The sequence below is a fragment of the Watersipora subatra genome, chromosome 8 (assembly GCF_963576615.1).
Source record: "Watersipora subatra chromosome 8, tzWatSuba1.1, whole genome shotgun sequence".
NCBI classification, from domain to species: domain Eukaryota; kingdom Metazoa; phylum Bryozoa; class Gymnolaemata; order Cheilostomatida; family Watersiporidae; genus Watersipora; species Watersipora subatra.
In genome coordinates, this window is record NC_088715.1 from 40,360,177 (window position 1) to 40,387,115 (window position 26,939).

Here is a 26,939-nt window from a genome sequence, read left to right on the forward strand (position 1 = left end):
GTGAAATCGGGAAAGTATCGCGTGTGAAATCGGGAAAGTATCGCGTGTGAAATCGGGAAAGTATCGCGTGTGAAATCGGGAAAGTATCGCGTGTGAAATCGGGAAAGTATCGCGTGTGAAATCGGGAAAGTATCGCGTGTGAAATCGGGAAAGTATCGCGTGTGAAATCGGGAAAGTATCGCGTGTGAAATCGGGAAAGGGTGTATAAACTATAAAGTACATAATAAGAGCTATAAAATCGTGAAAACCTTCGTAGACTCGTGGTTAGACAATTGAATTACAAACCTGTGGCTGCAATCTTCGTGAGTTCAATTCTTGTAGGATGGGAGATTTTAATTGCCAGTGATTAGCCTGGGCAGGCTGATAGTAAATAGCAGGCAACTCTCATTTCATCTTATTGTTTTTAGTCTGAATTTTAATACCCGGGCAATGCCGGTTAATACAGCTAGTATAATTACATACTGTATATATTCTGTTTATATATATATTTCAACCGTAATAGTAATATAACCGTAATAGTAATATAACCGTAATAGTAATATCAACCGTAATAGTAATATCAATCGTAATAGTAACATCAACCGTAATAGTAATATCAACGGTAATAGTAATATTCAGTGAAAGGCATACTATAACCCCAGGATTTTGTTTCCATAACGATATTATTAGCATCACAGACTAGGCATATACTTTAATGGTTAGACAGGACACACTCTCGTCACTGACTACAGAAATATTATGCGTAACCCACACCACTGCCCTTTTACTATTTGCTAGCATCAGTATTCATTAGCCTGGTTCAAAATCGACAGATAAAAGAAGGCCATGGATGACTCATTGTTCAGTTCAAAGTATTATCCGATTACTATTATTATTACTATTTCAGTGTATGATTTGAGCTCACCCTCAGCACTAAGCTAATCACATAGCTGTTTAGTGAAAGAGCTGAGACTCGAATACCTTTGAGAACACTAAGTAAGTGTCTATCTGAGACTCATTTGAAACTCTTCATAAAACCTAACAGAATATTATTGGTCACTTCATGGCAGACATTTCCTGGCAGATTTTACAATCCCTTCATCAGTATTTTCTTAGATTTTCTCATTAGATGCCAGCTATTGGATGCCACCTATCAGATGCCAGCTATCGGATGCCAGCTATCGAATGCCACTTATCGGATGCCACCTATCAGATACCATCTATCGAATGCCACCTATCGGATACCATCTATCGAATGCCACCTATCAGATGCCTATTCTAGCAGTTTATCCTCTAGATTTTTTTCTATTTTGAATTTTTATTGCTCATTTAAAAGGCTCATCCCCAACTTCCCAACTCGCGTAATGCATCCAACAAAGTTCTCTGAAAATTAATTACTTTGATTAAGATTTGATTCTCTTGGTAATGACAGGAAGTTCACTCACTGACCAGTCATCTTACCCTCGCTACGGCCTGCTGAACAAGCTTTCACAGGCTTAGTAACGATTAGCCTCTTGAGATTGGATTAAAAGGTAATATAGGAGACTAATTGAGCCATCATCCGCTCGCCCTCACTGCTTTAATCCTTCCCATGCGTAACCAGCTGGCATCTAATCTCCAAACTGCTAGTCTCTTCCATCCATTACTTATTTCTATTGTACAACTGGATACATCGCATTGCGAAGCGCCACTCTGTGCCTTACATTTATTGAGTATAAACTAGGGTAGAGCTTTCACTAAATCATTTTGAGCTAAGAACTAAAGAGGGTAAGTCTACGTACAGTATATTTGCACATCTATGGACAGCAAATTGTGATCATGGCTAACATGGTTGTGTGGCGGAACATTACTCGTGATATTCTTAGGGTTAGAATGAAAGCAATGGGCAGATGAAAAGCAGAGAATTGCAATGAGCTTTTAAAGAGAGTATTTTTTCTAGTGAAGTTTAAAAACCATCACTTGAACTATTAGGGTTCACAGTCTACATCAAGCAATCTGGGTGAAAGTCGGGGAGAATTATCAAGTTCATCACTGCTCATATAAGCCAGTTATGTAGCCTTGCGGTGGTCTGTAAAACTACTAGAATGAACCGCAAAATGTTTGGAGTATCCATAGCTGTATGTGTGATTTGTATGTAGCATATTTGTCTCCATCAATAGATTCTTTGCACAAATGTTCTGCCATTTTGTTCTCCGCAAGGTAGTTTTGGCAGTCAAGTTTTATGGATGTTATGTTAGGCGTTTCCCCCTCAGCAAACTGATACTACTGCTTGACTGTCAGCAAAATCTTATTGCTTCAAAAAAGTTTGATGAATTTTAGCATTGTAACAACAATTGTAGCAAAAATATTTATAATTTATGTAATTGTATTTTCAGTTGAAGACCACAATGTTGCTTGCATTTTATCTTTCCTTTCTGCTGGTCTGCTCTTCCTCAATTCATGCCCTTCCCGAAGGAGCTCCTGAGAGCGCTTGTCAACCATTGAGTCCCAATCCACGACAGCATGAAGCTCAGAGACAGACCAGCGAACTTCCCTATAGTATCTCTTGTCGGCAGCTATCCAATAATCGCATTCGGTGTAAGGCTGCTGAAGTCTGTTTTCACGCTGATAATAGAACTGACTGTCTCAAGCTGTTACTAGAACTGACTGTCTCAAGCTATTACTAGATAGAACTGACTGTCTCAACTGGCCCCAAATAGTTTATCATTTCTTAAGGGGTTTTAATATCAGAACACCCACCAATGTTTAACTTGGAAATAAAAATACACAAACTGAAAAATTTAGACTTTCATGAAGGTCAAAGTTTTTATCTAACAAAAAACTTTTAGGGCAAGCACAGATCAACCCAGCTGTAGAGTCAGTTTAGACCAAGTTATAAGAACATGAGCACACTGGTTTACGTTGCTAAACTGGGCCCCAACTTTTTCTGCATGTATTAACAATCATTCTGCTATTGCTAGAATTGTAAACCCTCCACCATCTTACAAATTTGACAATCTATTTTGCTGATAGAGCTACATATATGCATAGACCTTACTTTTGGTTTGCTTTTTAGTAGAAATAGAGAACAATGGTATCAACTTTAGAGGAGTCCTAGCACAAATACGGAGAGGAAGAAACATAGTGGGGCAAGTAGACCAATCAGGTGCTGGGTACCAAGTAGCCTGCAATGGCCAGGCAGTCACCCAGAGTAATGGAGCTGACAAAAGGCAGGCAGTATTCATCTTTACCGTTGGAAGTGAAGACCTTGCTGACAGCAATCTTGAGTGTGCGTAAGTTATCTTTTCTACTTTCGACTATGAGCTCAACGATGGGTGAGAAGGCTTCCAACTGACGGAGACGGCTAATAATCACAAGCAAACTGAAAACATGTTTAGACGAGTTTGACGGCCAATTATAGGAGTTATTTTCACCACATAAAAAATGTTTTTCATTCTTTGTGATTTAAATGAAAATCCTGCTTGAACAAGTGTTGAAATACAAAGACTGACTTGCAATGACATTCTATTGAGTTGAACATTTACATATACAAGAAACGAACAACTCATCATTTCTAAAGTTGTTTCTTACCTTCTTGCAAGCCAAACTAGAGGTTGTTGTTTTTCTTTGGGCAAAGATTAGAGATTCAGCTAAAAGATTTTTGCCCATGCTGTCAGAGCCAGCCTTAGGTCAAGGTCTAAACATGACTGTCATTCAAGTGCATGTAAAAGTACTGAAAATTAGTGGCCTCTCTTAGTTTTTTTGAGGGTGTCAACAGATAAAGCATGATAGAGTGTTCAGATTAGATAGATCAGATAGATTATGGAAGCTATTCAAATCTATAACAAATCAATAGATGGTGTAGTGCATCCACTGAACTGGGATAGACTTTACAGGAACAAAATAGCCAGTAGTCTCCAACCTGTTCAGCCGACTTGATATACATATCCCGATGTGATGTTCATGTTGTTGTCCTTGCTTGCAGGATAGCGGTGGTGCAGACAGCAGACGTTTACTGGGCTGATCAAAGAATACCTTTGACCAGGCTAAGTAAGTATTAATGGGAAACTTTAAAGGTTTTTCATACCAGTGTTTCTAGTATCAGTGTTTGTAGTATCAGTGTTTGTAGTATCAGTGTTTGTACTTTCAGTGTTTGTAGTGCCAGTGTCTGTAGTACCAGTGTTTGTAGTATCAGCGTTTGTAGTATCAGCATTTCTAGTATCAGTGTTTCTAGTATCAGTGTTTGTAGTACCAGTGTTTGTAGTATCAGCGTTTGTAGTATCAGCGTTTCTAGTATCAGTGTTTCTAGTATCAGTGTTTGTAGTACCAGTGTTTGTAGTATCAGTGTTTGTAGTATCAGTGTTTGTAGTATCAGTGTTTGTAGTATCAGTGTTTGTAGTATCAGTGTTTGTAGTATCAGTGTTTGTAGTATCAGTGTTTGTAGTATCAGTGTTTGTAGTATCAGTGTTTGTAGTATCAGTGTTTGTAGTATCAGTGTTTGTAGTATCAGTGCTTATAAGGTCAGCATGTATAATTTCAGGGGTAGTATCAGAGTATACTATTTATTTACAAGTTAAAACTGAGCAGTAGACAAAACCAACTTATAACATGATGCAAAGCTTTATTATTGATTACTGAAAACATGTTTGTATAACGGTTGATATAATACTGTTAATCAAACTGTGAAACATGAACTCAACTCTTAAGATTGAAAATGATCTGACATTAGTTAATAAAACTCACTTGGTTTCTCTCTTTTAGATGGCGGAATCGAAGGTAATGCTAATGAACCATCATCTATGACAAGACGTCGACAAGGAGGGGTGAGAGCTTGCATTGCTTTTAGTATATTATCAATCTTTGCTAATCAAACTAATTTACTATTTATTAAGTAACAGTAAATCATCTCATGTTAAGCCATCTTGAATTGAAACAGAGAGTGCACTCTCTTCTGCATCGCTGTCATGACAGCGATGCAGAATCTTGAGAATGTTTGCAAAATGTTGGCAGCACTGAGTCATCTACGGAAGTCTTTATGTTGCTAAATGCTAGTTAACGACCTGTGCGGAGGTTATTGATAGACATATTGATACTTGTGTAGAGGTTATTGGTGAATATAAAGACTTATGCAGAGGTTATTGGTAAATAAATTAACACTTGTGTAGAGGTTATTGGTGAATATATTGATGCTTGTGTAGAGGTTATTGGTGAACATAAAGATACTTGTGTGGAGATTATCAGTGAACATATTGATACCTGTGTAGGGGTTATTAGGGGTTATTAGGGAATATATTGATAATTGTGCAAAGGTTATTGATGGATATATTGATGCTTGTGTAAAAGTTATTAATGGATATATTGATACTTGTGGAGATGTTATCGGTGAATACATTCATACTTGTGTAGAGGTTATTAGTGAATATATTGATACTTGTGTAGGAGTTATTGGTGAATATAATGATGCTTGTGTAAAGGTTTTTGGTGAATATATTGATATTGTGTAGAAGTAAATGATAGACATGTTGATGCTTGTGTAGACGTTATTAGTAAATATGTTGATATCTGTGTATATGTTTTTGAAGGCTATGCTGATATTTGTGTAGATGTTTTTGATGGATATTGATATAGTTATATTGATACTTATGTAATACTTCTGTGGATACTTAGTAGTCTTGATCTACTCATTATCGTTTTATCATATATCTGTTCAAGAAAATCACTTGATATCGTCTTATTGCTTATCATCGTGTTGCTTATCAGTATAGGCAGTCACTTGATGATATCTGTACAAATGTTAGCTGACCTTAGTTTATGACATACTCAAAGTTAAATGAAATCACTCGCTATTAGAAGCTGCTGAAACTTGTCTGATAAACTTAATCAGAATATAATAACTAGTGGGAAATATTTCCTGTACCTGATTATCTTTCGGATTATCATAAATGAACTAAAAGCAGTACGCGAGGCTAATGACAGCCAAATAGCTATATCGCATGCATCTTTAATGAGCCATTACTGCATTCCAGAGAAAAAATCCCAAAGTAGATTTTGTAATATCAATACAACTGAACGATCTGACAGGTTGAAACAGATAGGAGAATCTGTTTAAAAATGAGGGAGAAAGCAGTGACTAGTTCATGAAAAATGGTGAGCTTTTTTGAACTACAGAAGAGGAAACTGGTGTTTGACTGCTGTCCTATATATACTAATTGTTTTATTTCACAGCAAAGACGGCGGGGAATGAGGATGAGAAACAGAGAGAGAGGCGAGCGACGAAGGCGTCGAGGACAAAGAAGAAGATCGCAAAGCAGCCAATAGTTAGAACTTGGAAACAACTTGACTTAACAGAAACACATTAATTTTGAAAAATAATAGTGACTTTACTATGAGATATACTGTACAGCTAACCAATGAGCTTGTACAAACATTTGATACGAGGCTGTACAATGATTACAAAGGCCTAGTAAACTATAATTATGTATAAGTGACTAGTAGGATGATGAATCAATAAATGAGTATCTAGTAGGATGATGTATCAATAAATGAGTAACTAGTAGAATGATGAATCAATAAATGAGTATCTAGTAGGATGATGAATCAATAAATGAGTAACTAGTACGATGATGAATCAATATGATGAATCAATAAATGAGTAACTAGTAGGATGATGAATCAATAAATGAGTAACTAGTAGGATGATGAATCAATAAATGAGTTACTAGTAGGATGATGAATCAATAAATGAGTTACTAGTAGGATGATGAATCAATAAATGAGTTACTAGTAGGATGATAAATCAATAAATGAGTTACTAGTAGGATGATGAATCAATAAATGAGTTACTAGTAGGATGATGAATCAATAAATGAGTTACTAGTAGGATGATGAATCAATAAATGAGTAACTAGAGGATGATGAATCAATAAATGAGTAACTAGAGGATGATGAATCAATAAATGAATAACTAGTAGGATGATGAATCAATAAATGAGTTACTAGTAGGATGATGAATCAATAAATGAGTTACTAGTAAGATGCTAAATCAATAATTGAGTAACCAATATGATGCTAAATCAATGATTGAGTAACCAATAGGATGCTAAATCAATGATTGAGTAACCGAAAGGATGCTAAATCAATGATTGAGTAACCAATAGGATGCTAAACCAATGATTAAGCAACCGATAAGTTGGTCAGTAAGAGTGTTGTATATTAACTAAGTAGTCGCTAGACCAGTTTACCTCAAGCGTTGGTTACCAGTAATCTGTCATGGTTTGCAAAGACAATGTATCTTAACAAGTTAGTACAAAGATTACCTCAATAAACACACCAAGATTTCTTTGTAATTCTAAAGTTTATTAAGCAAAACAAAACAGTCCTATAAGCATAAGCAACTAATAATCTCTTTGACAACAACCATTTATATGAGGCAAATCTATCAGTCTACACGCAAAATCAACATCATCATTATAAGCAATAGAATAAATAATTGGCAACCTTTAGCCACATTCAGCTGATATTTAAAAGCTACAAAACTAATGTGAAACAAATGTCTGAGAAGACAATCGCTGTAGCATCCAGGGATCACATTACAAGATATAATTCCGTTGAATGACGGATATCGAAGGACGGCATAATGGTTTTGGACAATAGTTACAGGTGGCGACAAAGGGAGCGTGTATACCAGCAGAAATTGTTTAAGAGAGGCTGCATGGGTGAAGTGGTGACTGAAAGAGCCTGTGTACCAACAAAAATTTTTTAAGATAGACTGCAGGGGTGAAGTGATGACTGAAGTAGTCTGTGTACCAGCAAAAACTGATGAAGATAGACTGCAGGGGTGAGTTGGAGAAGAAACAAAATATGAGTGAGCATCAATAGTATTCAGAAACTATTGAAAGAGATACAAGCAGTTGTGGTGATATGGAACAGGCCAGTATAATTGACGTTAGATATTATATACAGTATAGTCACATTAGCTTGACAGCACCTACTCCAAGACCGAATCTTCAACCATGACTGCATTTCTCATGATGAAATCCTTTTCTAAAAAAAATCAAGTCTATGTCATATAACAGTAAATGAAGGTGTCTTTAGTAATATATGAAGGTAGTGTCTCTGGTGATATATGAAGGTAGTGTCTCTAGTGATATATAAAGGTAGTGTCTCTAGTGATATATGAATGTACAGTCTCTAGTGATATATGAAGGTATTGTCTCTGGTGATATATGAAGGTAGTGTCTCTAGTGATATATGAAGGTATTGTCTCTAGTGATATATGAAGGTACAGTCTCTAGTGATATATGAAGGTATTGTCTCTGGTGATATATGAAGGTAGTGTCTCTAGTGATATATGAAGGTAGTGTCTCTAGTGATATATGAATGTACAGTCTCTAGTGATATATGAAGGTATTGTCTCTGGTGATATATGAAGGTAGTGTCTCTAGTGATATATGAAGGTAGTGTCTCTAGTGATATATGAAGGTATTGTCTCTAGTGATATATGAAGGTATTGTCTCTAGTGATATATGAAGGTATTGTCTCTAGTGATATATGAAGGTAGAGTCTCTAGTGATATATAAAGGTACAGTCTCTAGTGACATAGGAAGGGAGTGTCTCTAGTGATATATAAAGGTAGTGTCTCTAGTGATATATAAAGGTAGAGTCTCTAGTGATATATGAAGGTATTGTCTCTAGTGATATATGAATGTACAGTCTCTAGTGATATATGAGGGTATTGTCTCTGGTGATATATGAAGGTAGTGTCTCTAGTGATATATGAAGGTATTGTCTCTAGTGATATATGAAGGTACAGTCTCTAGTGATATATGAAGGTATTGTCTCTGGTGATATATGAAGGTAGTGTCTCTAGTGATATATGAAGGTAGTGTCTCTGGTGATATATGAAGGTAGTGTCTCTAGTGATATATGAAGGTATTGTCTCTAGTGATATATGAAGGTACAGTCTCTAGTGATATATGAAGGTATTGTCTCTGGTGATATATGAAGGTAGTGTCTCTAGTGATATATGAAGGTAGTGTCTCTAGTGATATATGAATGTACAGTCTCTAGTGATATATGAAGGTATTGTCTCTGGTGATATATGAAGGTAGTGTCTCTAGTGATATATGAAGGTATTGTCTCTAGTGATATATGAAGGTACAGTCTCTAGTGATATATGAAGGTATTGTCTCTGGTGATATATGAAGGTAGTGTCTCTAGTGATATATGAAGGTAGTGTCTCTAGTGATATATGAATGTACAGTCTCTAGTGATATATGAAGGTATTGTCTCTGGTGATATATGAAGGTAGTGTCTCTAGTGATATATGAAGGTAGTGTCTCTAGTGATATATGAAGGTATTGTCTCTAGTGATATATGAAGGTATTGTCTCTAGTGATATATGAAGGTATTGTCTCTAGTGATATATGAAGGTAGAGTCTCTAGTGATATATAAAGGTACAGTCTCTAGTGACATAGGAAGGGAGTGTCTCTAGTGATATATGAAGGGAGTGTCTCTAGTGATATGTAAATGTAATGTCTCTAGTGATATATAAAGGTAGAGTCTCTAGTGATATATGAAGGTAGTGTCTCTAGTGATCTGTGAAAGCAGTGGTATGTAAATGTAATGTCTCTAGTGATATATAAAGGTAGAGTCTCTAGTGATATATGAAGGTAGTGTCTCTAGTGATCTGTAAAAGCAGTGATATATAAAGGTAGTGTCTCTAGTGATATATGAAGGTACAGTCTCTAGTGATATATAAAGGTATTGTCTCTAGTCTACTATATAAACGGCAATCGTTGTCTGTCTATCTGTCTGTCTATCTATCTGTCCGCTTTATAGAGTACCGTACTTTTCGGACTATTAGCCGCTACTAGGTATCTAGGGCGCATTACTGGGAGTCTTCGGTTACTACACGCCTCTATACATAACCTATTCATAGTTTTACACAGAGCACGTCATATCTGGTTAGCGCGCCTCTCTACGGTGCCCAACGACATTGGTGCGTTCGGAACAGTAAAATTGCGGCCGTGTGACAAAGCACCGTTCTGAGTTCGGCAGCATATACAGCTATGCAAATGTACTAATCATTAAATAAAATAAATTAATGAATAGTAATTTACATGTGATTAATATTTACTGCCAACGTGTACCGAGAAGGTCACACGAACGCTGATTTCTTGCGGTCACGGGAAAACGCAGTTCTCACCTACTACATTTCTACATAAAAAAGGTAGGTATTTCTTAATCAATGTTGTATTGTCTATGAATTGCCACACTTCCACTACATAAACCTTTCATTTGCGTCCGTGTACAAATTTAGCTATCAGCCTACTGCCAGCCATTTTGCCGATATTGCTTAATATGTATACAATATTTTTTCAATTTCAAACTCCATCTATACTGTTTGTTTTGGTTATATATTTCATTTTGCCAACATGTTAACAAGCACTGCTATACAAAAAATCGTTGTATCTATATTTTGTGCATTTTTATTATCTGTCATGTGTCATCAAATAAGTACAGTCAAACATGGATAACTCGAACTTCAAGGGACCGAGCAAAAGTGTTCGAATTATCAGAGCATTCAAGTTATCAGAGCACTGTCACAAGTCCATATATTTACTTATTTATTAGTAGATACATGTACATATACAAACTATAATATAAATCAAAAGCACAAATGGCTTGTTTCAAATTAAATGCTTCTAATGTAAAGTTTAAAACGTTTTCATGAAAAAGTATAGAGATTTTTCTATCACTTGAGATTGGTTTGTTGTTTGAGGTGATGTTATTGCCAGGACGTTTTTCAGATTGACATTGGAAAAACTTGATCGTTGTTGAAAAGCTCAAAAGAAAAGACATTTTTGTCTTTTGGGGTTTTACCCACGATCAATTTTGCCGTTTTTTCTTGAAGTTTATGCAGATTACCTTACTTTACCTGGGATTCGTTAAGAGCAACACTCCGAGGCAGTTCAATTAGAAGTTTTACGAGGTTTCACGGTACATTCTATATCACTCACGCTTTTTTAATAGATACTTATTGAATGTACACACGTATTCTGTGTTTAGGTCAAACGATGAATAGTTTTTTGTAGCTCAGACAACGTATACGTTTAATTACAACATTTTTTAAGACGTTTTAAACATTCAACATTCCGACGTTGATTCAACACGGAATCAACGTCGGAAAACTATTCATCACGGGCTAGCCGAGTCACGCACTCAAGGATTTTCGCCACGCACATACAAAACAGCATGCGATTTTTGTTTTGTATGCGCGTGGCGAAAATTCTTGCGCGCGTGACCCGGCTAGCCCGTGCTATTCATCGTATCGCAGTATAAATCAAATTTCACCAAACTTTTAGAAAAGTCGTTGACAAAAATATTTTGCCGATGGTGGTAATAACGACGCTTATGAATTACGAAAAGATGAAGTTTACCTCTATGGCTTTGAATAAAGTGATTTTCTAAAGCGAAAACAACCGTTTCGGTAGCTGTTGGGCAAAAAAACAGTTCGAATTAACAGTGTTGAGTTCGAGTTATCTATAGCAATTTATCATTACGTGGGAACGGACCAAAGGAAATGTTCGAATTAACCATGTGTTCGAGCTATCCGTGGACGAGTTATCCATGTTTGACTGTAGTTATTTGTTTTTTTTTTAACTCGGACGCATTTAATGAACTCGCACAAAAAATCTTCGTTTTTAAGTTAGAAATTCTCGAACGAAGATTTAAAATTAAATTTTAGGCTAATTTTATAGAGAAATCTTTGGACAACACTGTCACTACTATAAAAGTTTTAAAGACCGTTATGTTATCAACAAATAATAAAATTCAGTTACTAGCAATTGCTGGGAAAGTCGCAAAAATGTGTCTATGGCGGTCGACCATAGAAAACGCATGAGGGAGTCTACTTCAGTGAAAGGGTTGAAAACGTTGGATTTGCCACTGTTTGTGATAATAAACATGTTCATTTCCTTCCGCAGCTGAGTTACTTTTACTTCTTTTTCCAGCTACGAGAACTACAGAAACTACAGAACTTGCACGGGCACTCCGAGCCTGGCGATAGGCAGCGGTGAGAAGAAAGCGAGCAGCGTATATTACAAAAAGCACACCATCTCATTCAATGTTAGAAATGCTTGAAGCAGTACAATGCCTTCCAAAAAGCCTACTGCCCAAACGCAAAAACAGATTGATTCCCGTAGAGAGAGATCGAATTTGCGAAGCAGCAGCAAGACGAGCAGAAACTGCAGAGCAAACGCAGCTACGCCCACAACGAAACGGAACTGCTGCTGCAGCTGCTAGAAGAGCAGAAACCGTCGAACAAACACGGGTACATCGAGAGCAGGCCAGAATAGATACTGCAGCCACTAGAAGTGCAGAGACTACTAAACCGACCCCAGCAGTAACTCAAACGGCTCAGAGCAGCCGCTACATCGGCCAGACGTGCAGAAACCTCCGAGCAGATGCAGCGGCGACAAGAACATGATGCACTAGCTACAACAGCTGCTCACCGAGCTGAATTTTCGGAGCGGATGAAACGGCGACAACAGCGAGATGCACTAACTACAGCAGCTGCTACCAGGCGCCGTGTATGGACAGAAAACTTCGCGCTTGACTACAGTCATGCAACACAGTATAGGGTTGAATTTTTTTCATGGAACGAATGTCCAAAAATGCTCCAGATGTAACGCCTTACGTTGAAAAGGCGAGAGGCCATATATGTAGTTTATATAGTAGATTTTATTGATAATAAATTTTATCAACAACCGCATTACTGCTGCACAGTTTGTATATACCATGTCAAAACACAGGCTATAGACGAAGAACTGGTGAGTCATGATTAGTGTTTCAAGCATGCAGAAGTCTCAATTCAACAAAAGCTGGCGATAGCTAAGCAGTGCAATAGCAAAATATTTTCTAGAATTTCTTAAAATATGTAAAACTTTTCCATACTGCCAGTTTGAAGAGCGTCAGTTTGCCTAGCAATGTCAATTTCATTATCAGTTCTGTGTACAAAATTAGGACAATGCCGATTTGAGTAGTTCGAGACATGCATTGTAGACTAGTTGTAAAACACATTGCATATCTCCAATGGGCTCTCCAACATTATTGACATGTACAACTGCATATGTGTATGCAGTCAGATCAGCACAAAAATTTCAGTAGATTGCATATTTGGAGTTGTTTTACGGTATGAAAGACAACTCTCAATAAAACTATTGCTTTACGTAAATCTGTTCCCGAACACGGGTAACGCAGTTAGTGATATATAAAGGTACAGTCTCTAGTGACATATGAAGGTAGTGTCTCTAGTGATATATAAAGGTAGAGTCTCTAGTGATATATGAAGGTAGTGTCTCTAGTGATCTGTGAAAGCAGTGGTATGTAAATGTAATGTCTCTAGTGACATATAAAGGTAGTCTCTAGTGATATATGAAGGTAGTGTCTCTAGTGATCTGTGAAAGCAGTGGTATGTAAATGTAATGTCTCTAGTGATCTGTGAAAGCAGTGATATGTAAATGTAATGTCTCTAGTGATAGGCAAAGTCAGTGAGACTTAATCATATGAATATACCTAATAAACAGAATGCCGGTCTCTATCTGTATCCACCTGGATAAGTTCTAGTGGGTGAATGCCCACGAATACCATCATTTGGGAAACGGGTATTCACCCGAGATTGATTGTCCACTGAAGGATTTCTTAAAGACATATTAGGGGCTCCACTCAAATGACCTGCAAAAGTGGTATAAAATCATGATAGCGCCTCTTTAATATTCATTAGCTTCACTCGCACCATCCTCTCTGGTAAAGCCAGGTGAACAATTCAAAAAGCTAGAAAGCAAAAGCTGCTTACTAACTCATACATAAACCTTACTGCAGCTGTTTCTTTTGTTGTAAGTTATTACTTAAACCTTATTACTTAAACCCCTGCTGCTCTAAATTCATCTCATTCATCCAAGGGATTGAGAGCTAAATTCATCTCATTCATCCAAGGGATTGACAGCTAAATTCATCTCATTCATCCAAGGGATTGACAGCTAAATTCATCTCATTCATCCAAGGGATTGAGAGCTAAATTCATCTCATTCATCCAAGGGATTGACAGCTAAATTCATCTCATTCATCCAAGTGATTGAGAGCTAAATTCATCTCATTCATCCAAGTGATTGAGAGCTAAATTCATCTCATTCATCCAAGGGATTGAGAGCTAAATTCATCTCATTCATCCAAGGGATTGAGAGCTAAATTCATCTCATTCATCCAAGGGATTGAGAGCTAAATTTATTTTGGACTACATTCTTTGCTATTATCTGCCGCATTTCAAATATTCCTGCCATTGATTATAAGCTAATGTTAGTATTGGAGTGGTAATGTGGTTCAATGTGGTTACACAACTTAGAAACTGTTTGCCATGTTTAGTTCATGTTTATTTTAGTACAACTTTCCATGTAATTACTCTCATGGTCACATCACTTCTATATTTAATTCAATACAGCTTCCCAGTTCATGTAATTACTCTCATGGTCACATCACTTCTATATTTAATTCAGTACAGCTTCCCAGTTCATGCTATCGCTCTCAGGGTCACATCACCTCCATGTTTAATTTAGTACAGCTTCCCAGTTAATGTTATTACTCTCATGGTCACTTCACCTCAATGTTTATTTTAGTACAGCTTCCCAGTTCATGCTATCGCTCTCAGGGTCACATCACCTCCATGTTTAATTTAGTACAGCTTCCCAGTTAATGTTGTTACTCTCATGGTCACTTCACCTCAATGTTTATTTTAGTACAGCTTCCCAGTTCATGCTATCGCTCTCAGGGTCACATCACCTCCATGTTTAATTTAGTACAGCTTCCCAGTTCATGCTATCGCTCTCAGGGTCAAATCACCTCCATGTTTAATTTAGTACAGCTTCCCAGTTCATGCTATCGCTCTCAGGGTCATATCACCTTCATGTTTAGCTTAGTGCAACTTTTCAAGTCATGTTGTTACTATAATGGTCACATTACCTCAATGTTTAGTCTGCCAAGTGTTAAGTTGCTGATCCTGAACTCTAGTTAGGGCACTATCTGCTTTCTTTCTGGGGACCTTCCTAGTATTAACAAGCTAAGTTGCAAGTATTTTAGGGCTGTTGCAACAAAAGCGATAAAGCCGTGAGTGCAAGCTGAGTTGCCCAACCTACCAGCAGAAGCACACAAAAGTATGACCGCTGCACCACTAATAGCAGACGGAAGAAAGATTGCTATACCACTAACGGCACACAGAAATGTGACAGCTATACCACCACTTTTTTGGTATTTGCAGAATTCGCTTCGATTTTGCACTATTGCTACCTGCCATGCTGGGTAACCGTAATGACGTAGTGGATGACTAGATAGGGAAAAGTTGTAAGAATGGTGGGCTACAGAAGTGCTTTTGTCTAGCACCATTGTTAAATCATCGGGGTTGACGTCGTAATTCATGTTTATGTTTCGCTGCCTAAATGACCTTATGTTAGTGCTCGCAGCTTACATCACAAGTGCTTTTGTTTCTAAAACTGGATTCATGTTCTTCTAACACTAAAATCGCCGCTGAAAAGTGAAATATAATGATTATATTGATATAACTAGTATATTATAATTATATTATAATAAATACTATTAGTTAATCTTTGACTTGGAGTGCTCTGAGCTCATCTAATATTATGAGAAAGAAAGTAAGCTTGTCTGCTGGAGCAAAAACGTGTCTTACCGGGAGATATGGAGCTGCCAGTGGCGATAGTTTGAGATTTAGCGGGACGAGCGCACCGGGTAGCGAGGCTTTCGTAGGAGCCCCCATTGAGAATGCATATGAGAAGTACAGTCATGTTGTCGCATCCGAGTCCACCCATCTGGGCATCAGGTGCCAAACATGTGTTGAGCAATTCTTCACAGATCTGCAGGCAGAAGGGAAGACGAAAAAATGCAGTTTGGACAGAACTGACACTAGACACAGGACTGACACCAAACACAGTACTGACACTAGAGACATTACTGACACTAGACACAGTACAGACACTATACACAGTACTGACACTAAACACAGTACTGACATAAGACACAGTCAGTAGTGCCACTAGGAACAGAACTGACACTAGACACAGTACTGACACTAAAGACAAAACTAACACTAGAGACAGTAATGACACTATACACAGTACTGACTCTACAGACATTACTGACACTAGAGACAGTACTGACACTAGAGCCAGTACTGACACTAGAGACAGTACTGACACTAGAGACAGTACTGACACTATACACAGTACTGACACTACACAACGTACTAATATTAGATACAGCAATAACCTATATGATTAAAACAAAGCAGCTAAGCGCTGATCAAAGGAGATCATACTGGTTATTGCGAGTTACAGTACAGGTGAGTAGCCTACACTGGTCCTTAAGGTTACTGTACAGGTGAGTACACTAGTGTTCTTTCGAGTTACTGTGCTGATGGATAAACTTAAATATTTCTCAACTAGACATGCGCCTGGTGACTTGTACTACTCAATGTGGTGTACCGGGTATGATTGCAGTAGTGGTCATACTTTAGGAGGATGCATGCTAAACGCAAATTATCCAACATGATATGTATATGTACAATGTAGACAGATTAATTATATGTATGATATGCTTACCACAGATGGTTCTGTACGCTGAGCTATTCGTGTGCGTACAAATTGCAGCACCTCCAGATTGGACAAAACATCCCAGATGCCATCACAAGCCATGATGATGAACTCATGGGAAGCTGTTATATCCTTAGTGACTATGTCAGGGGCGGCTGCCAACAAGGACCGATATGAAAGAAATGCTAAGATGAGAATTCACACGAGATAGAAACAAGGCACCTTTTTGTATGCAGTAATAACAAGAGTATGTAGGACTCAACTCATGAGATGCAGTAGTAACAAGAGTGGGTAGGACTCAACTTATGAGATGTAGTAGTAACAAGAGTGAGTAGGACTCAACTTATGAGATGTAGTAGTAACAAGAGTGAGTAGGACTCAACTTATGAGATGCAGTAGTAACATGAGTGAGTAGAACTCAACTTATGAGCTGTAGTTGTAACATGAGTGTTTAGGACTCAACTTATGAGATGCAGTAATAACAACAGTGGGTAGAACTCAACTTATGAGATGCAGTAGTAACAAGAGTGGGTAGGACTCAACTCATGAGATGCAGTAGTAACAAGAGTGAGTAGGACTCAACTTATGAGATGCAGTAGTAACATGAGTGAGTAGGACTCAACTTATGAGATGCAGTAGTAACATGAGTGAGTAGAACTTAACTTATGAACTGTAGTTAGCTATGAGGTGAAAACTAGCTTAAAGATGTGATTGCACCATTGAATTCACTCCAATGAAATTAAGACCAATAAAAGGCTACAACATCAGCTACAACATCAGATGTCATTTTTGTCTTTGTAGACTAACCCTTTCCAGAGTTATAAGCGTTTGAATGAGATCATTCTTTTGAATGCTCAGATTCAAGCGAGTGCTTTATTCATGACGTATATAGTGAGCGTAAATGAAAAGAGCCTGTGAGCAATAAATATAGAATCTCTTCCATAACCAATCATCAGTACAAATTTTTATATAGGTCATAATAAATGTTATCGTTAGTAAAAGGCGTTGTTTATGATTTTGAAAACTCCCGTTGTTAGGTAATTTACTGAACTATTAGATCGCGCTCGCTGTATCAATACGCTTTATTGACGAACAACAGAATTTTAACGATGGTTCCACATACAGCGAAAGTGACTCAGAGTTTTCTGAGCATCAGGTGGTTTTATATTGAGGCAAACAGTCTATGATTAGAGCTGACAGGCGTCAGCAGCGTTATGCTGCAGAGGAAGATAAAAAAATGGAGGTATATCTATCTTTAACATTGAGTGTGCTATATACATACTAAACTAAAGGTCATAATTTTATTACTCATGAATACATTTACTAATCCCACAATCAAACACGAGCGAAGCGATTGTTTGGGAGATTTATGATAATGCATATGTGCACACAACTCAAGAAAATTATTCATCAACGGCCGTCCCAAACCTTTGTGCCCAAATCTCATCAACAAATTTAACCATTTTTCTATGGAGTCGTTTAAGCATAATAACGATACAAAACACATAAACCTATTTAAATATGTTACCAAGTCTTTGAAACTTGTAGACAATATCCTAAAACTAACCAATCCGGTCAGATTATACATAAATAGACAAATTAATTTGGCCTAAAATCGCCATTAAAACTTGACAAACCTTTTTTAATCAAAATTAAGACCGGCCAACAAAACGTCGATAAGGCCATGCGCCAGAGAATAGAACCATTAAGTCATGCGCATTTCATGAGAAAAACATGCACATATCACCAGTCTATGGCATTGTCCAATTGCCGAAGGTTTCTGTAATTAACATAGAAGTACTGAAAAGTAATCGTTGCGTTTTTGCCGATTTCAAAGTAACTGACATTTTGCACACTTAAAATGAGTACTTTGGTATTCCAACTGATGTCCAAAGCAGTGAAAGTAAAGGAAATGACGATGATATTTTTCTAGCGATTCTTATAAGATTATTACAATATTTAATTATAAGAATAATTATTCGATTTTATAAGATTGTTATAAGATTTAATTATAAGAATAATCATTCGAATTTACAAAACCGAAGTATATAGTGACCGATGTTGGGCAATATGTTACTGTTATTATTTTTCTAAAGATTTTGTGGATGATACTACGGCTGTGCCCAATATCGCGGTACTGCCAAGCCGTTTTTAATATCTGCAATTAAGTTATAGGCCTACACTTTCTTATAGATATACAGCTATTGCTATGACAACCAACAATTATCTGTTTAGATTTTTAAATTCAGCATAATTTTTTGCATATAAATACCAAAATCTAGATAAATATCATAACTTCTTGATATTAGTTGCTATGACGTTTTGAAATGTAAACAAAATAGTGCATTGGTTTTCGTTTCTCAAACTTTAACACCAGTTTTCTCAAAACTATGTTTCCGCAGAAACGGTAAACATGCATGCAGTTTATTGACTAGAAAACCTGTTGTAATTAAGCTGGATCAAATTTTTTTGCAAAATAACTGAGAATTTTCTCCTTCTGCTAGTGTAGATAACTCTAAATCTCACACACCTGACTTAACCATGGTTTCTGCGATCATGACAACTTTCTTCACTTTGGTTACAGATCCAAACCATTCTGCATTCAACACAAACAACTTTCAAACTGTGTATATTACACAGCAGCTTGCCATTTTACTTCTAATATTGCATTTCTCCTATTGCAGGGGAGAGATATAAACATGTAATCTTTTCCTTTCATTATTGCTGTCTGTTGTACATAATAACATCCAGTACATTACAGCTACCATTGCAGTTATCCTATTGCACTGCAGTGCCATTTGACTGCTAATACTGCATTTCTCAACCAGCAGTACCCTTTCATTTTTCCAATACCTCTTTGGTCGTGGGCTGTATGACAGGGGAATTTCTAGTTAATAAAATTCTAATGTTTTGCTATCAGCAATCATCGTTTTATCACGTTTTTATTGTTTCACCTAGCTATGATATTTGCTTCAAATTTTCTTTGACAGTTTTAGCTAAAAATTAGATTTATGATTAGAATTTATGTTCACTTATCACTTATAGAAAGCGAGAAAAATGGATTGAACAATGCTCATCTTCAACTTCCAGAAACAAAACTTCAAATAGTTGGCTTGGCGTACTTGAGCTTTTGTTAAATATTTGTCCATTTTGTAATTTTATACTCTCAATTTATCTCACTCCCAAATTGAAAGTTTTCAGGGGATACGCGTTAGAACGACATATCGATGGATGATATATATTTATTCCATTTGATTTACTGATTACAGGATGTTTATATGGCGCCACCAGTAGAGCAGTAGTGTCAGCGTGAAAACCGCCATACACGGAAAAGAGAGACATGAATGTGTGCTGCACAAACCATGATATGTGCCATTCTGTTTCTCAGACTGGTCTCAAATGCGTCGTAGAAGTGCAGGAGATTACAGACCTGTAATCTGTAACTATGTGAGCGGCCACGAGTTGGATGGATGTTTTTAATGAAAACTTTTTTGCTTGAGACAACTTTTGCTGAGATAACACATGTTTTTGGCTTGTAAAAATTCTATAATAAAATAATAATGTGAAAGATAACACAGAATATGATTTTCAGAACACATTGAATACATTATAGCCATCTTTGCCACAATCTTGTCCAATAGATGGGTTTATGAAGTGTAATCAGAGCTGTATTGGCAGGTAGCTGAGGTATTTGCATAGCTCGGCTCGATTCAAACGAATCAAATATTAAGAGCTACTCAAAAAACTTCAAGTTCCACAATACTATGTGAAAACAGGGAAGTCCACGTCACGAACCGCCAACCAGGTGCAAGGATGGCTTTATTAAACCTTTGTCAAAATCCGTGGGTAAACTGATTTCACAGAAATTGACATCGTTTTACATTCAATATTTTGGTCAACTCAAAAACCATTTGTTTTGTAATTTTTTTTCTAAAAATTGATACTAATAATGACTAGATAATGTTGATTATACCTGACATTTTTAGGAATGCAGTTGGTTTCATTACATATTCAAACATATTCTTTTCAAAGACGCGCTTGCTTATTTTATCTGATAGAAATCGTTGCGAACAACGACCAATCTATTGTAGTTTACTACTGGTATAAAATAAACAAAAATGGCAATAGGCCAACCAGAAATTAATTTATAAAAAAACAGTTTGTGTAGCGACATAATAGTCGCTCTGCCCAATAGCTTTATTATCGCAAAACAACAATATCGTCACTTTGCCTGCAAAAGGGTTAAGTAACGTGTGTATCTGGCAACTTTTCACTAAAAATAATCACAAAGAGTTTTATGAAGAGATGAGTTCTTATGTTGAGACCAATTTACCAGAGTTTATGAAGTGATGAGTTCCTATGTTGAGACCAACTTACCAGAGTTGAAGATGAGAAAATGATCCAGCAGAAAGATGTGAGTAGGAGACAACAGACCACAGGCTAATTAATTAAATATACATGCTGCTATATATGGTGAACATACCTGAAACAATCTGCTCCTCGGGAGGCTTACTAGTGTTCTTCTTAAATATAAAATCTCCTAAGGCTCGTGAGAGAGCTAAGTTACCTGCAAAAACATTAAATGATGTACAAGCTGAACTGATGCTCAACTGAGCTCTTACTGATGGGTAACCATTTAAATGCAATAAGTTTAAAAATAATTTCTTAGTATATCTGAGACAAAATAAGCTACGAAATGCTACAATTTGAACTTGAATAAGAATGTTTTATTATCAAATATGTTTTTGGTAAAAATTCAATGATGAAGTGAATAATTACTACTCTAAATGCATTTGCAAATACTTCTTAACAATATAAATGGTACAAAAAATTCAATTTAATAGTTCAAAAACCAGAAATGAAAAGAACAAGATCTTTAAATTAATATATCACTGTAAATACTCCTACAATGTAAATAAGCCACTCCGAGAATGTTTACATTGTAGAAATTTTATGTTATACAACCAGTAAAAAACATTCAATGTTGCTTAATCCGTTTTAAGATTATTGCAAACTCACCCCTTCAGCCCGGCAAATATAAACAAACTGAACTTAATGTTATCTTTAACCTAAATTTTAAGCTAATCAATGACTGTTTAGTAAAAGCAGTCGTCGCCTGCAATCCCTCATTTAACGAGTTTGATGTCTACTTGCTAGCTAGTGCACTCTCAGATGGCTGGTGAGTCCAATCCGAGATCAGCCAACTCTGTGACATAGAGGGCAGGGATAACCGTCTTCAGTTATAAAGCTTGAGCTTTGACTAAATCTACGTGCAGCCCTCTTCAGCTCCCTTTTAGCACGTTTGTTCTCTTCAAATAGTTTCCCATCAATGTGATTTACGATTTACTATCATTGGCTAGCTTCTCCCAAGACTCAACACAAATGAAGCACTGCTCCAAGCTATGATGGAGGGTATATTTGTACCATTTTCTCTGGTCTTCTTTGAGTTCAAAGTACATCATCTGTTTTGGTAAATGAGTGTCATCCATCCGTGCTACCCGGCCTGACCACCTCAGTTGGCTCCTGATAACTATAGCCTTAATACTTGTGGTACAAGCTATCTCAAAGACAGTGTTGGTTGTTTGCCGATCCTGCAACTTGATGCCGAGGACTCTCCTCACTGCGATCGTGAAACTTCTTTAGTGTCTTCAGTTTGCGGCTGTAGGTAACCCAAGCTTCAGGCCCATACAGGAGTCACTAGCACAATGGCTTTGTAGACCATCAACTTTGAGTGTTTGTTGATGTCCTTGTTGTTGAAGAATTGAGTCTGCAGTTTTCCAAGCGCCATGCAAGCAGCATAGAGCCTTTCAATTTCTGCATCGACATTGGTTTTGGCAGAGAGTGCTTCCAAAGTAGTTGAAGGTATCAACACAAGGAGCTCTTGTCCATCAGCCTTAATCGATATCTTAGGGAGAACACGACTTGATATTTCTGGCTTTGGTTAGTATAAGACTTATGTTTTTTTTGCATTGAGTCTCAGTCCATGAGCAGTGTATGCATAGTTGAAGGTATCCATTGTATGCTGGAGGTCCTCCTTGCTGTGAGCAACAATAGCATTATCGTCTGCGTACTGGAGCTTGCACACGGTTGTTGTCTTTGTTTTAAAACGGCGTAGATTGAATATGTCATCGAACCTGAATCTTAATTAGATTCCAGCTGGCATATTCTTTCTGATGAGGTGAAGAACAGCAGTCAGAAAGATAGAGAACAGCATTGGGGCTAGCACAAAGCCCTCTAGTTTTACTCCAGTATTTACACCAGTCTTCTGTGAATTCACCATCTACCAACACAAAGGATCTCATATCATCATGAAGGATGTGCACTAAACTTACTAGTTTCTCGGGACACCCGATATTCCTCAAGACCTTCCATAAAGTTGCTCGATGCACTGTGTCAAATGCTTTGGTTAAATTGATAACTGCCATGTAAAGATCTTTGTGTTGTTCACAACATTTTTCCTGAATATCCAGATGTGAAGATCATGTCTACAAAGCCGCGACGGGGTCTAAACCCACATTGACTCTCTGATAAACATGTCTTTGTCAGCTGTCCTAGGCGGAAACTTATTATCCAAGAGAATATCTTTCTAGCTATTGATAGCAAAGAAATACCTCTGTAATTGCCAGTCAGATTTGTTTTCTTTCTCGAAAATGGTGATAATGTTGGCATTCCTCAGGTCAGCAGGGATTGTTTCACTAGCCTATATTCGCCGAAAGAATTCCAGCAGCATACTTTTCAGGTGTTTCCCTTCATATCCGTATACCACTGTCGGTATACTATCCGGCCCAGCAGCCTTGTCACTCATGGTCATCCATATTGCTTTCTTCAGTTCATCAAGAGCTAGGGGGGTTTCCAAGATGGGTTGGTATTTCAGCTTGCAGCAGTGATGTTTTCATCCACAACCGTGTCCTGGTTGAGTAGATCAGAGAAATGTTCAGCCTACCTTTGTTTCATTTTTTCCTTCTCTTTATACACAATGCCATTTGTTCCAGCAATTGGTAGAACCCCAGCGAGGTCGGCCCATAGAGCCTTTGGGCTGCAGCAAAGAATTCTCTACAGTTGTGACTGTCTGCTAGGTTCTGCATCTATTCCGAATTCTTCAACCTCCAGTCATTTTCAGCCTTTGGACCCTTTTTTGTATCTCACCCCGAACTTTGTGATACTCTATCCTTTTCTGTTTATCTTTGTAGTCCTTCTGCCAGGTGAAGAAGGCAGTCCACTTTTGAGCCATCAGGTCTTGTATCTTGAGATCATTTTCATCAAACCAGTCCTCATGGTGCCTAGCCTGTTTTACAAGATGGGACAAGCATTGTTCTGTGATTAAAGCTTTCATTTCTTCCCAGGTCTCATAAATCATTTCTGTGTCAACTTTTTTGAGGCTTATAGCGAGGTCAGTCGGGAGCTGTTCCCGAATTTTAGGTTCCCTCAGGCGACTGATATTGAACTTCATTGGCATTCATTTCTTTCCTTTTCTTCTTTTTGGCTGTATTTTAAAATTGATGTGTGATACAATCATTTGGTGATCAGTTCAGAAGCATTCGATGATTAAACGGGGTGAGTGAGATTTATGCCACTAAGCTTGACATGTCGTCATGTTTTTTCCTGTCTCGTTGTCTGAAAATAGTGTTTGTGATGGTCAAACTGTGTTCAGCACATTTTGTCAGCATCATCTCCCCGTTACTGTTACATATTCCAACACCCATTTTTGCCAATCACTTTTTTCCTCGACATGATGGTCTTTACCAACACCGGCATTGAAGTTGCCCAGGAGCGCAATCTTATTCTGCTTAGGGTTTCTGCATATGATATCACCCAGGTCACTGTAAAAAGCTTTTTTCCCCAGTTGATCAGCGAGCAGGGTTGGAGTATACGCAAAAACGAGGATTGCGCTTCTGTTACTTTGCAATGACAGCTGTAGGGTCATGAACCCCTCGTTGAAACTGACTGGCAAATGATCCAGTCTCTTCATCAGTTATGTTTTGATAGCAAAACCAACTCCATGGATTCTTTGCTCAGTGGAGGGCTTTACTTTTCAAAAGGTGTATCCTCTTCAGGAAGTTGAACTTCATCAGGCAGGCGTGTTTCCCGGAAAGCTGCAATGTCTACATGGTGCCTTTGGTCATTCATTCCGTTGGACATTGCTCATTCACAATGAATACTGAAAACAGAAACGGCACTTCTCCGCTCTCACGGTCCATCTCCGCTTTTGGCTCATGACAAACAGATTTCGTTACCACATTTTAATATTTTTATTATGAAACCCTTTTGCGTCAGTCTGATGCTAGCCAATAGAATTACAAACTATTTTTAACCAGCTATATATATACAGAATATTTACCATTGTTATAAAAGCAAGAAGCTTATCGTTTTTCTACATCCAGTAACCTTAGAAGCACACCTTAGCTGGCACACTTACACTCATATCTATATTTACACTTGTGCACTCTCAGACTCTCTACCAGAGCTATTCACTGCTCAGGCAAGTAACTCTTTGTGTGACATAGCCTATGGGCAGAGTTGTTTTTTTTAGAGTGGTGGGAATATTCTTTTATATTTTGATGCTATCTGTTATGATAACAGTTATAGTTTATCTTGAAAACTTTGCTCTCTGCTTTAAAAGATAAAACTTGATAGGTGAGCACATGCCACCAACCTTATCTGGTTTTGTTATTTGGCATGGTGAATAGTAAAAGCTTTCGTTGTAATAACAACTCCATTTGTTAGAATTTGTCAAAAGATAACTTAGCATACTTAGCCAAAATGGTTGACTAGTTCTAAAGAGGCAATATCGCCGAGCTCAGCTTTGCCTCGCAAACTAACCTGCATGACTTGGTCTCAGTTCGCTGGTACTTTAAATCTAGCCATTACACCTAGAACCCAGATTTGCTTTTCAGCACACCAAGGTTAAAACTTAACAAATTGGGCGTCCGACAATTGAGCAAAATAATTCCATTGGTGTGTTGGAGACAAATCTGAAGTGAAAACTTATTACAAAAATAATGGTCCCACACAATGGTCAAATTACCGGTAAATTTGGGTAACTACAGTGTTACCTCTAGTTACGAAAGGTTTCAAGTTCTAATTTTTAGACAATAAAATACATCTTTAGAGAAATATTACCTATAGTTACGAGAAAAAAAACTTCAGGATATGAATAAAAATTTTCAAACACGCGCTGCTACTCACAGGTGCCAGAGTCCATCAAATGTGCATAACATCCTCTATGGCCAACAAAGATCACAGAAGATCAATCTCACACAATGGAAATTCAGCGAAGCATGAAGATTTCTATACCGTTTTTCAAGCTTTTGTTAGCATTTTTAACATTTATTCAAACATTTATACAGCCTCCAAGAAAGTGACAGAGGAAAAGTGGTGAGAAAAGAACTATTTTTTCCACACAAACAAAGCAAGACATGATAGAACGTACAACAAAGATATGCAAATGGATGGTCATGCGAATGAATATTGCTGTAACACAACAATGAAATATAAGAAAAAAGTTTTTTTTACATTATAAAAGACTCATTTGTATGTTGTACAGGACGGATGTTAATTCTAAGTTGTACTTGTTGCTGGGTTGATAAATGCTTCTAATTTATAAAAAAACAAATTTTGTCCAATTTTTAAAGAGCTTGGAACTGACTAGGACTCTTGAAGTTGAAAAAAATTTCTACATTCAAAATCTTTACATTACAAAACGATTTCCAAAAGAATTAATTTCATAAGTAGAGGTAACATTATATAATTGAACATGACATGATCAGCAGTCTGCTCTTTCAATGAAATGAAACAAAAAATCTAGATTTTGTACTAAGCAATGTTATTCATAGCTTATGCAGCAATCTACATCTGTACATCTGTACAATGTACATCTGCATAATAAAAACAACTACTCATTTGATCTTTTAATCATAATTGGAATGGAAAAAAAATTCTTCATAATCCATTTTGTGAGTAGTTCCCAAACCAACTTTAATATTCCATTTTGTAAGTAGTTCCCTAAACCAATTTTAATATTCCATTTTGTGAGTGGTTCTCTAAACCAACCTTGAAGGTTGACTTGCAAAAAAATTCACATTACAGTTATTTGATATCAAAAGATTCACCATGTCTTACTCTGTTGTGTTGTAAGTGCAAAATATGTGGTAATGTGATTACAAGCTCTAAAAAACTCAAAAACGAACAGTAAATCGCAGCCCCACGAAACCACCGTAGTTTGGATTCTCTTTCTAAAACGGCTCAGATGTGACGTAATTGTGGTAAATGGTTTCTGTTTACACTTTCGTGCAACTTTATTCGTCGAAATATTTTCAAAAATA

General features: G+C 37.1%; 2 protein-coding genes across 3 annotated transcripts in view; one reads left to right on the plus strand and one right to left on the minus strand.

Annotated features, from left to right (window-relative positions):
• Positions 1–1,636: 1,636 nt before the first annotated feature.
• LOC137402058 (defense protein l(2)34Fc-like) lies at positions 1,637–6,468 on the plus strand. The gene is made up of 6 exons (XM_068088530.1): positions 1,637–1,746; positions 2,355–2,556; positions 3,035–3,251; positions 3,944–4,008; positions 4,720–4,781; positions 6,184–6,468. The coding sequence occupies exons 2-6, from the start codon at positions 2,367–2,369 to the stop codon at positions 6,274–6,276; spliced, it is 627 nt and encodes a 208-aa protein (XP_067944631.1). The 5' UTR covers positions 1,637–1,746; positions 2,355–2,366; the 3' UTR covers positions 6,277–6,468.
• An 831-nt stretch (positions 6,469–7,299) lies between these two features.
• The window catches only part of LOC137401886 (probable protein phosphatase 2C T23F11.1), a 29,536-nt gene continuing 9,896 nt past the window's right edge, over positions 7,300–26,939 (minus strand). Inside the window, exons 7-11 of one of the 2 annotated variants that reach the window (XM_068088361.1) lie at positions 21,101–21,184; positions 16,627–16,772; positions 15,699–15,882; positions 13,538–13,696; positions 7,300–7,996 (exon numbers count right to left, since the gene is read on the minus strand). In XM_068088361.1, coding sequence (XP_067944462.1) covers positions 13,560–13,696; positions 15,699–15,882; positions 16,627–16,772; positions 21,101–21,184 — 551 coding nt within the window. In that variant the 3' untranslated portion in view covers positions 7,300–7,996; positions 13,538–13,559. Of the gene's footprint in view, positions 8,002–13,537; positions 13,697–15,698; positions 15,883–16,626; positions 16,773–21,100; positions 21,185–26,939 lie in introns of both variants that reach the window. The other variant, XM_068088359.1, reaches the window with a different exon arrangement.